The sequence below is a fragment of the Lygodium microphyllum genome, chromosome 30 (assembly GCF_053477565.2).
Source record: "Lygodium microphyllum isolate KBCC chromosome 30, Lygodium_microphyllum_v1.1.10, whole genome shotgun sequence".
In the NCBI taxonomy this organism is placed as follows: domain Eukaryota; kingdom Viridiplantae; phylum Streptophyta; class Polypodiopsida; order Schizaeales; family Lygodiaceae; genus Lygodium; species Lygodium microphyllum.
The window spans coordinates 81,392,985-81,404,933 of record NC_141164.1 but is presented as its reverse complement, the minus strand read 5'-3'; the positions used below and the strand labels follow the sequence as shown (position 1 = coordinate 81,404,933).

Genomic DNA, 11,949 nt, shown 5'->3' with positions numbered 1-11,949 from the left:
TAGCAGTTGAACCAAATGCAAACTGGTCTCTCTAAGTTTGTGCGAAAGTATACTCCTAACTAATCTTTCCTCTTGCTCATATTGGTCCCAAGTACCAATCCCCTGCCATAAGTCTCTATAACTACCCTAAAAGGTGTGGTTTTCAGCATCATTCCCAACTTTTGAGTTTCTAAATGGTTGGCTTCGGAACCCAATGTTTATCCTGCACCAGCACAGCATTCACAAAAATTCGACCTTCAGTGTATTTTTCCCCCACAAGTTTCCAAAACCCAGTTCAAATTCAAGTTGTCTTTATGAAAACCAGCTACTTTTTGGACATTTCCGTTTTAAAGCTGGCTATTGTCCTTTTTTTAAAACCCCGAACCATTTACTAACACTGCACGCATGCATATCAATGATATTCAGCATCTGCAAACCAACTAATAAGATATGAGCTTCTGCTCATTTCATGGCTACTCAATTACAGAAGGGATGGGTTACCAAGGTGGCCAGATGTTGAATCAAGCAATTCCAAAGTATCTTTTTAACCTCTTGGCACCTCGTAAAATGCATGCCTTGCAAGGAAAAACATTTTAAACACAGGCCACCTCTATGCATGCCATTCTATTGAACTGCCTTCTAGCACCTTGTTTCCAATCAATAACTTGAGAGGTCACCAATATCACATCTGATAAAGAAGTAGCTTGTTCGCTATACAATGGAGGCTCCCATTTTGAATGTAACGGCGACACTGCCAAGAAACCAAGAGATTGAGAAAACAGAAGCTGCCATTAACTCTCTTTATGAAATTGTAGTCGGATATCTCCATTAGCTCTCTCTCTCTCTCTCTCTCTCTCTCTCTCTCTCTCTCTCTCTCTGACAGGCACCATCAAGGGACATCATCAAGTGGCATCATCGTAGACATAGCTACAGCATTATGCAGAGCACGACACCCTAGGGTTCTTGCTTGGCAACATAGGCATACTCATATGTGACACATTCGCATCATGGTTGCTCGTTACAGACGAAGATTACCATGTCAAGTCAATCAGGGGTAGCTTGCAAAGTCTTGGTGGTTTTCATACACTGAGAGGGAGATATTCTATACTCTTTTCAGTTTCTCAGTTTTCCATATTCTTCATTTTCCATTTCAATTTATCATGTAGACCTAGACATAATTTTGTTTTCTTCTCTGATGAGAGATGATGATACCAGTTGTATTAATTATGGTCTCATAGGCCATTCTAGCCTTCTAAAGACATTAATAGATCTCTCTCTCTCTCTCTCTCAAAGAACATTGAGATGTACAAAGTGTGAAGAAAACTGCTAGGGTTTGTACTGAGGAAACACAGTGTATGACCATGACAGAAGCACAAAGAGACAGACAAGACACAGAAAGCAAAACTTAAACCCTAAACACAAAACTCAAAACTCAAACACAAATAGAAGAAGGGAGAGGAGAACACAAATCTGAAGTGAATACATACTGCAAATGAATGTAAGAGTGTACAGATACTCAAAGGCAGAGCAAAGTGTCAAAGAGTGACGTCCACCGGAGACGGATCCCAAGTTTGTGACCACCAATCGGAGTGAGGAATTTGCAAAACGATGATGCCACAAGAGCTTGGAGCACCAAACGCAAGTAGGAGAAGTTGTGGAGATGGAAGGTAGTCCCCCAGATGAGTGTAAACGCAAGCTATGGATGTCACCTAGTTGAGGAGGGGCACCAACACCTGTCGCCTAGAGGAAGAGACACCAAACACAAGCTACATAAGGTGATGAAGATTCTGGCAATGGCTAAAAGATGCCAAATGCAGCCTAGAAGATGGCACCAGACAGTGGGTGACAACCTAGAGGAAGGCACCAGGGCATTGCAAGGGCCGATGAAGAGGTAGCAACAGTCGCAAACAAAGGCTGGACAGCTAAATGGGGGCAGCCTGTCTATTTATAGATGTTGAAAGGTGCCCCAAAGAATTAGGGTTTTTGGGGGACCACTAAAACTCTCTCGGACCACTCCCCTTTTTAGGGTTTTTCATTAATTAAGTGTGTTTTTCCACTATAATATGCCATACAGCAATTAGTAGAAAGAAGTCACATACCAAGCCTAGTCATGAAGGAAGCATGAGTGAAATTGAACACATATATGTAGCAACTCTCTTTTTTCCTTTTTTTTCTTTTTTGGATAATCAAGAGGCTACCCTAGTGGTAAGTCGCTTATTTTATTAACCCACTGACCAAGGTTCGGGTTCGCTTCAACCTAGAACATGTTCACCTTGAGAAAAATCCTTCTCAATTCTTTGAAAGAAGGAAATAAATCCTCTTCAAATTTCTCAAAATATAGTTATATTTTTTTATGTTTAAACTAACGACTCAATAAAGGATACTTTCTTCTTAGATAATGTTGAAAAGGATTTACTTCCTCTTCCTCAAAAAAATTTTTCCCGAACCCTACCACTGACCCAGGTTCAAATCTTAGTTTTTTTTAACACTTAAATTAAATGATCATCTAGTATATAGGAATTGAACCCAAGACCTTCTAGTCACCACATGTTCAACTTGACCACCTGAGCCCTTCAATCTATGAAGCTAAAACCATCCTTCCAACTCGTGAAGTTTCTTTGTCAATATGAACTGAGTTTGCATCATCATTCTTCAGGTTCCAACAAATGTATATGACCCCCTGGTGGTCTATCTAGTACCTGTTAAACTCGGAAAATTTATTGCTAAGACTAAGAGAGGGGAAAGTAGACTTGGCACATGCCAATGGAAAGAGCCAATCATCCAGTCTATTAGCATCAAAAAGGATCCAGTAACAAAGGAGTATGATGAAGAACATGTTAGACTGATTGTTACAAAGGTACCCTTACATCATCCAACATTTCAGCCTACAAGTGCCATATCTCGAATGCTGTTATTTAATATGATCCTGATGCTATTGGAATCCTGCATACAGGGCTCAATACAGTCAGGTATCTTGGGAGAAACCTCCATCAACCTTACTAGATTCATAAATGCAAATGCTCCAAGCAGAGTTTCCTTACCTCTAAAGAGCTGTTTGTATGGGACTATTCTACATGTAAGTAGCCAGTGCATGTTTCGTTTCATCCCTTTCATCCATGTAACATTATTAATGAACTCTCCTAATGTCTACTATTCTATATTACAACTGCTTCAGCTGGATATTCAACATTTGAAACCAAGCAAATTGATCAGGTACTTTTTATCTTGATTACCTTTTATTTTAATCTCTGGGACATGTATTACACTTTATTGCAAATCAGAGTGAAAAACTTACTGTTTAGTTGTACATTCAATAATACAGAGGTTCAGATATGCGGGACAGGAAATATGCTGTCCAGGAGGACCCAATCTCAATGTATGATGATAATATTGATTCTGACAGGTGTGCTAGTGAACGTTTTACATCAAGCCAACCTATCCAGATGACAGATAGTCAAAGAAAGGTAATCCCACGTACTCACAAATAACAGACTCCCGAGTTGCCCACCACCAGCTACATCATTTTGGACGTAAGGTGGGCACATTGCTTACATGTACAGTGTGCCCATCATGAAATTTTCAACACTAAAAGGTGGCCCACTTGTTAACTTGGCACTATGTTTTAAGCAATAAATGCTAGTTTTCTTGTCTTCAGCTAGTGGGGCACTCAGAAATGGTTATTGCCTGTGAAATGCTGTAATTACTTGCTTATTAATGGCATCTCTACCTTCCACATTAATGGGTATTGCTCGTGATGCTAACACCTGGTCTTGTGGCATTAAATCTGGGTCCAATATCTCTGCATTGTATCCACAGGTCCTTTTTCCCCTTGGCAAGCAGGGGGCTGGCTTAGTGTGAGGGGCCTAAGCATGTTGCAAAAATGTAGTGTCACGAATAGCTTTCCATCTATTTGCATAGAGTCCTTTCTATTATGCACAAAAAGCAGAAAGACTAGCATTCTCAGGCTTATGAATGTTACAGTAATGGAATGTCATGAATATCTTGTGCCCCTTACTTTCATAGAATCCTTTTATTATGCACAAAAAGTGGAAAGACTCATATCCTGTGTTATTTCAGGATCGTGTCTCCTCAAAGCAAGAAAAGAGTTTACAGACATCCATTGCATCAAGAGCAGGTGATGATGGAAACCAAAACCTTCTTGGTGAGCGTTTTCAGACTTCTGCTGATTCAGCCAGAAGTTCATCTTACAAACAAGAAAGAGTTAGCCATGAGATGGCAGATGCCAATGAGGACAGTGACAAATCATCTGCCATTCCTAATTTGAGAGATCAAAAGATTGCTGAGAGGTACCCACATATATCTCAACACAATCTGCATCCCAGGTCTTATCCAGAAGTAGGAGCGGAAAACTTGGGTATGGCTTCTCCAGGAGTAACTCTTAGAAGAAATCTGACTATCCATAGAACTGAACACAAGAGAGCTGACATAGAAGCTGCAGAAATGACAATCCAGGAGCTTAAAGAGGATGCTATGTCATGGGAAAGACGAGCTAGAAAGTTACAGCTTGAGATGGGAACACTAAAACAGCAAGTGAATTCTGAGCAAAAGCAGACCTTAGAGCTTAAGATGGAATTGTCAACAAAAAAAGTTGAATGTGACCGCCTAAAGTTGCAGTTGGCACAGCTGCAAATGTCAAAGCTTGCACTAGAAAAGAAGAGATTCGGACATTACCGTGATGCAGAGGAAGCCAAACAATCAATTGAGTTGCTACAAGAGGAACTTAGGTCTCAAAAGGAAGCGCACCTCAACCTTACTTCCCAACTGCGACAAACTCAAGAATGTTACACTGAATTACTTGCAGCAGTGAAGGAGTTGGGAGAAGAACTAGAACAAAAAAATCTAGAGATTGAGAAGTTGACACTGGCAAACAATGAGTTACAGCAATCCTTGGCTACAAAAGATAGAAGAAGTGCATCAAATGATGCACAGGAGCTGAAAAATCTAGCACAGCATACCAATTCACATCTGATCCTTGAAACAAATTTTCAAAGGCAACTTGCAGAAAAAGAGGATGAGCTAATTCACTTAAAAGACAAGTGTTCAAAGATGGAAAGGGAAATGGCACAGATGAAGGTAGAATCAAAATCATTAAAGGAGCACTTGAGCACATCAGACACAAATAAAGAGAAAAAGATAGATCGACAGATTCAGGAGCACTCTCCGCAACTTTCAGGTTTTCCTCTACCAACTATGAAGAGAGATTCAGAAGTAGTACCACACCCTGAAATACCACATACTAACTTCGAGGCACTCCAGCAAGAAGTGGCAGAGCTAGACAGGGATTGCAAGGAGCTCACAGAGGAGAATATAGACCTTATATGCAGACTGAATGCAGCAAACAAAGAAATACAAGAAAAAACCCATCTCATTGTACTCCTAGAAAGAAAAATAGGAATCCTTCTTAGGTCATCTCCAGAGCCTAATGTTGCTGAGACAGCCTACTCTTTGACAGCTACTGAACAACATGTAGATCAACGACAAACTGTTCACATATCGTCTGACAGTTCCTATGAGAAAGAGTTGCATGAAAAGAAAATGCAGATTGATAATCTGGAGGATGAAGTGAAGGACCTTAAGGAAAAATGCAGATTTCTAGAGGACAAACTGTCACAAACAACAAATGACATCAAAGGAATGGAGGATCTCAGGAAAAAGTGCAAAATGCTTCGTGAACAATTATCAAAATATGTAGAAGACCAAAAAAAGCATCCCGACATGAACATATCATGTGACCAGAACTCCCAAGATGAAACCAGTGAATTTTTAGAACACGCTTGTGCTGAACCAAAGAAATGGGAAGAGTATATGAAGGCTGGAGCAAGGGCTATCCAACGTGCTAAGGATGGAGGACTCTTCAATGTTAACCCAGACACGAGGCCTGGAATAAGTGATGATCGCTTCAGGCCACCACTGCCTTCAGAGACACAACATGAAATGCTTGAAGACTGGAGTTCTGTTGATTCTGATCAGGAGGAGGACATCCTCCACAAGCACTTGGGAGCACAAAATAACACTAATCAATGTGCAGCTGCTAACAGAACACTGGACCAGGACATCAAACAGGAGGAAATCAAAGAGCAACCATACAATATTCCTTATCCTTTGTTGGGGCCTCTAGGACAAGAAGACCAGACAAACACATTGCATCAGTATACCACAGTTGACTCTGCAATGGAAGATGGCACCAACAATTTTACTGAAGAACCATTAACGGAAGGGTTGACAAGTGAGCCAATTAAAGAAATCTCTGAGTTCAATCAGCCGGAACAGGCTTCGGTAAGGTTGACAATCAAGACCTTTACAGAGAACAAAAAAGGTGACATGATGTTGGAGGAGGAATGTATGCAGGAGAAACAACAGTCTGCAGAGAGTGTAGCAGAATCCATCACAACCACACAGAACAGTGATCACAAAATCACTGTTGAGGAACTTGAGAGAAGACTTATGGAGGAAAGACAAACCAGCAGATTTGAAATTGAAAACCTTGAAGACAAACTTTTGAGATCATCCAAGGTTGTTGAGGCATTAAGAATTTTACGGGGACAGATTGAAATAGAAGCACTAAGTTTGGCCAATGACAAAGAAAATCTAGAGAAAGAACTTCTATCTGTTGAACAGGAACATAGAAGCAGTGCAAAAGCGCTTGAGGAACAAATTGAAACTCTGACCAAAGCACTTGATTCCCATGTAATTGAAAACCGGGAGTCGAGAAGCAGATTACGTGAGTTGGAAACACACAATGAACAGCTACATTCACAGGCCACTAGTTTGCAAGCAGACACTAAAGTGTACAAACAAAGAATTGAATATTTGGAGGCACAACTTCAACAACTTAAGGATGAAAACGCCAGCTACAGCAGGCAGGAGGAAGCTCATAAAATTGCCTACATTAATCTTTGCAGTGAAAAAGGACAGCTGGAAAAAGCCTATTCAGACATAATTTCTGAGTATCTGAACAACCTTGTCAATTTACAAAAGGAATTGCAGTATTCCATGGAAGAGGCTGAACTTCACTATCAAGCAAGGAGTCACTTAATAGAGGAGTTCAATGACCTAAATAATCAAATTAGTTCATTGAATCAATACAAAACGAGATTGGAGAGCCTACTTCTGGATATGAAAATAGCCTATTCCTACCTGGAAAGTGAGGTTAAAGATGCCTCAACAAAAGTCCTTGATCCTCAAGATGTACATCAACAGAAGAAAGGCCTTAAAGATGTCAATGAGGAACTCCATTCTCACAATGCCCATGACAGAGAAACAGAAAACATTTGGAAAGTAGTAAATTGGTTGGCAAATACTAAAAGCAAAGATAAGGTACCTATTCTGTCTCAAAGGCAAACAGGTACAGCAGACACAAGAAAAAAAGCTTCTACAAACATTAAAGAAGAGGGCTGGGCTTCAGAAGCATCACTCAGGTTCAGTGCATTTCAGAGTGAGAAAAAAACTTCAACCTCACAAAACCAGAAACCCATGGATGTCACAAAACAAGGTGTGTTGACAAAAGATCTAGAGACTGAGGTTGCAATCAAATCTACTGAACTAAATTTGGCAGTCGTAAAAGAAATAAGGACTCGGCAGAGGCTATATATGATGGAGCACCTAACTGCTGTCCAGTCAAATCTACTTCAGCTATCTGCAGAAGACAATAGAAGCATAGAGGGCCATGCTCATTTACACCAAGCATGGTATGCACACCCTGCACAGCAACAGGCAGAGAAGGAAGCTAGTTTGGCAGACCAGCCTGCACTGCTAAAAGAAGAGGTTGAGAAGCAAGGCCTCAAGGAGCAGAATGCAGGTCTCCATACCATGCTGCATTTACAGGAATCTAACAAAGCTCTCAAGCCTGAGCAAGAAGGCCTTTCTGTGCAACTTGCTCACATGAAAGCTGAAAAGAAACAGCTTCAGAAGCTCATTTCAGACCTGTTTGAGAGTCTGATGGACATTGTCAAAAAGAATGTACCAGAAAACGAGGTAAGTAAGATTCCCCAGAGGAGTTCTATGGTTGAATTCACAGCTGCTTTGGAAAGAACACCTTTGGAACACGAGCTGATAATCAATGACAACATCACTGCAATAGAAAGCCCTCTGCAGCGAGCTGCAGTTGAGTTCTCAACAATCAGGAATCTCATAGAAGAGCAACTCACTGCATTAAGAGAGGAGATAGATCAATTGAAGAACAAGAAATCTGAACTTAAGGCTGACATGAATAATTTACAAACAGCCTTGACCTCTACTGAACAGAACCTAGAGAAGATGCAACAAACCAACAAGTCGTCAGCCAATGAGATAGCAACAATTCTGCAGGAAAGCATTTTGCTTGCTCAGAATGAGGCACACAGCAAGGAGCAGAAGTTGCTCATAGAGATAGAGTCACTGACCAAAGCATTCGAGGAGAATGACAGAAAAGCAAAAGATGACTTGGCTAGAGTGGAAATGGAGAAGTATTTGCTTGTTCAGTATTTGGAAAATCAACTGCAGCAGCTAGCAGAGGAGACAGCTACAAGTGCTCAAGAAAGACAAACATTAAGATTGGAAGCATCACGAAAATCCCTGGAATTGGCTGCGAAAAAACTTGACTGGGAAACATACTTGAAAGAAATGGAAAGGATTGCAAAAACGAAGGAGCAAGATCTCATGCAAGAGATCAGAATGCTGAAAACAGAAGGAGAGTTGCTTGCTCACAAGCTTGCAGCTGCAAACACGTTTATTACAGATCTCCAAGAGAAACTTCAAATTTCACAAGAAGAGATTCACAGACAGAGAGAACAAGCTAATGATAGGGTTCACCAGTTTGAGATGAGGATCACAGAGCTAAATCTTGAAAGAGAGCAGCTGTTGAAAGAAAAGCAGGAACAGGAGGTTTTGTTTCAGGATGTGAAAGCAACCCTAGAGGGCGTAAAGAACAGGTGTGAGGTCCTGGGATGGGAGAAACAAAAAGCTGATTCTGAGTTTCAATCCCTGACAGCTGAGAATGCAATTTTGCAAGAAAAGAATGTAGACCTAATAGAAAAGCTCACCGCTGCAGAAGTTGCCATAAACAACCTAGATCCACTGAGTAACATAGACATGGAACAGAAACTGTTTCAATTGCAATCCCTTGCAAACACCCCAGAAACCGAGCAGCATCTGTCTACAAAACTGAGAAGACTAGCGAGCAAACCTCTAGATCGACTCAAAAATGATGCGGAGAAAAGTGAGTTCCACACAAAGCTTCAACATCCAGAGCAGGAATTGATGGATTTACCAGATTCCTCATTGCACGCTGAAAGGCAGCTTAAACTAAGTGAAGATGCCTCCTTGATTTGTCAAAACCTTCCTGCTATGTCTGAAGATATATTACCTCCTCCACAACAGGGAAACAACAACTGAAGTGTTCCATTGATCAAACACCTTCTCTAGCTTGAGGATTGGTTTGTTTAAGCTGCCTCCTCCATTTCTGAAAGCCTTCCTACTATATCCAAAAATGTATTACCTTCTCCATAAGAGCAAAGATAACAACCGAAGAGTCCCATGGATCGAGAACCTTCTCTAACTGGAATGCTGAAAGGCAGCTTAAACAAAGTGAGGTTGCCTCCTTGATTTGTCAAAACCTTCCTGCTATGTCTGAAGATGTACTACTTACCTCCTCCACAGAGGGAGAGAACAACTAAGGTGTTACATTGATCAAGGATCTTCTCTGGACTTGAGGATTGGTTTGTTTAACCTGCCTCCTTGATTTCTCAAAACCTTCCAGCTATCTCTGAAGATGTATTACCTCCACGAGAGAAAAACAATAACTGAATTGTCCATTGCTCAAGAACCTTCCCTAACTTGAGGACTGGCTTTATCAGAGGACAGCCATGCTCACAAATTGCAAGGGGCATCCCTAAATGATCATAGAACATGCTGATATCCTGTACCTCTATAAAAGGTCATAAAACATACAGATACCCTATTAGAAATTGAAGACTCGGTACTTACTGCTTTATGCTTGATGGCTCTCTGGAACTGCCTTTTCTGAGGTAGTATTTCAGGCATGAAAAAATTCCCTTGATGTCAAGGAAACCTGGACTCCGAGAGTCCCTCGCTCAAGGTACATGTTGTTGTGTGTAGTTTTTGTCAATCGATGAACTCCGCAAAACCAAGAGTTCTTATATACAATATAATGCAACCCTGGTGCCCTCAAAGTCCAGCCGAATTCGGGCTAACCACAAAAAAGTTAAAATATGACATCTTAGGTTATGTAAGACTTTGCTGCTTCTGCTGCCAACATGAGAACCATGGAGCCCCAAGACATATATTTTGATCAACTATTCTTCATTGTCGTTGACATTGAAATGATTAAGGGCTTCCGTCCAGACCATCTTTGAAATGCACCCATTCCAAAAAGTGTGACGATTTGATTCTAAGGCGCCACATTTACATTTGCCTTCCAAAATTCCACATTTGGCAAGTTTCTCACCAGATAGAAAAGCCCCCACCAACACTCGCCACAAGAAGACACAATCTTTAAGTGGCAGATCTTGAGACCAAATGTTTGATGGGCCAAATCTGAAAGAGCTCATTGGCCGTTAGATTGATGCCCTAGCAACAAAGGCTGATTTTGTTATTGAAAGAGGGTATCTGAACAAGTTTGTGTAGAGCCTTGGTAGTGAGCAAGGATGAGATGCTTTTGTCATTGAGTGCCAGGGCTGGAAAGGGATTGAGATCTCTGGTGATCCCAACCTAGATGTTGGCACTATTGATGAAGTGTGCTAAAACCTCCCAGCAGACCTTAAAGTGGGCAGATAGACTCCATATCCTCTCTGAGAATTATGGAATGTCAAAAAGGTGCCCTAATGATCCAGCCGATGACTAGTCCTGTGGCATCCTTTCTTAGCAAGAGACATTCCCCTTCTACCAACAACCTCTGCAAGTGGGGGTGTAAAATCCCACACCCAATAAACATTCTCATCAGCCTTCAATTGTTTGTCTTTCTCCCAGCAATCTTTGCAAAGTATCTTAGCCCAAGAATCAATCAATGAAGCAGCAAGACCTTGAGATTTAACTTTCATTATGGCATGTGTAGTGAGTAAATCCTCATCATCCAACCCCCAAGATTGGCACCATTTACGATTCCTCTCGTGCAACAATAGGCCAAGTATCTGAGCCCAAGGCATGTCCCTTTTCCAACTTCTAACCAGAAGTTTACCTCTAAGTAAATGAATTTCCTCTTGAACATCCATCAATTGAAGCCCACCTTGTTGGAAGTCACATTTGAGTTGCTCCGTGGATATTGGAGCCAAATTCTGGTCTGATGATTCCTTCCCCATAAGAACCATCCTATTAGTGAGTTCCATTGTCTTTGAGGATTAGTGTTCCAAGACAATAGGGGAATATAAAAACTCAGTACTGGAAAAAGAAATGTTTGCATAAACCTTATTTTAACATGAAGAGGCCATGCAGTACATCCCCAACTACTGACCTTGTCCCGCATCTTATCAAAAACCCAATTCACCCACAAAGCTTCTTGAGTGTCCATACCAATAGGAAATCCCAAGTACTTCTTACGGCTAAATTGTTTATGTAATAAAAGTTATAAAATATCCATCAATTCAGTGAGAACCTTCTTTTTTTTAATTTCTTACGGCTAAACTATTTATGTAATAAAAGCTATAAAATATCCATCAATTCAATGAGAACCTTGTGCGTAAGAAGAAGGTCGGCGGGCTTGGGGGAGAAGCCATTCCTTTGAATCCACCAATCAAAGGAAAGGTTTGCTCCACGATTGGTTCATAGCCCAAAACATTGAAAGATCATATATGCAACACCGAAATTTTACTAGCACATACAAGTGATTTTCTTTTACTATGGCACTTCTACCCTAAAAGATATTTGTATCAAGGACACTAAATCAACTCCAATAGGACTTGTTTATTTTTATGTGAAAATATGGTATCTTTTGTATGTATTATAGGGAGGCTCAAG

At 40.8% G+C, this 11,949-nt stretch overlaps 1 protein-coding gene and 1 long non-coding RNA gene across 2 annotated transcripts; one reads left to right on the top strand and one right to left on the bottom strand.

Moving 5' to 3' along the window:
- Nucleotides 1-420: 420 nt before the first annotated feature.
- On the bottom strand, nucleotides 421-10,179 carry LOC148010041 (uncharacterized). Its single transcript, XR_015689761.1, has 2 exons — nucleotides 9,964-10,179; nucleotides 421-730 (listed from the first exon to the last, which is right to left on the bottom strand). It is a non-coding gene; the product is annotated as an uncharacterized LOC148010041 (long non-coding RNA).
- On the top strand, nucleotides 3,110-9,975 carry LOC148010042 (uncharacterized). The gene is made up of 3 exons (XM_087672341.1): nucleotides 3,110-3,192; nucleotides 3,302-3,443; nucleotides 4,057-9,975. Exons 1-3 carry the CDS (start codon nucleotides 3,110-3,112, stop codon nucleotides 9,370-9,372), a joined length of 5,541 nt encoding a protein of 1,846 aa, XP_087528467.1. The 3' UTR covers nucleotides 9,373-9,975.
- Nucleotides 10,180-11,949: the final 1,770 nt, after the last annotated feature.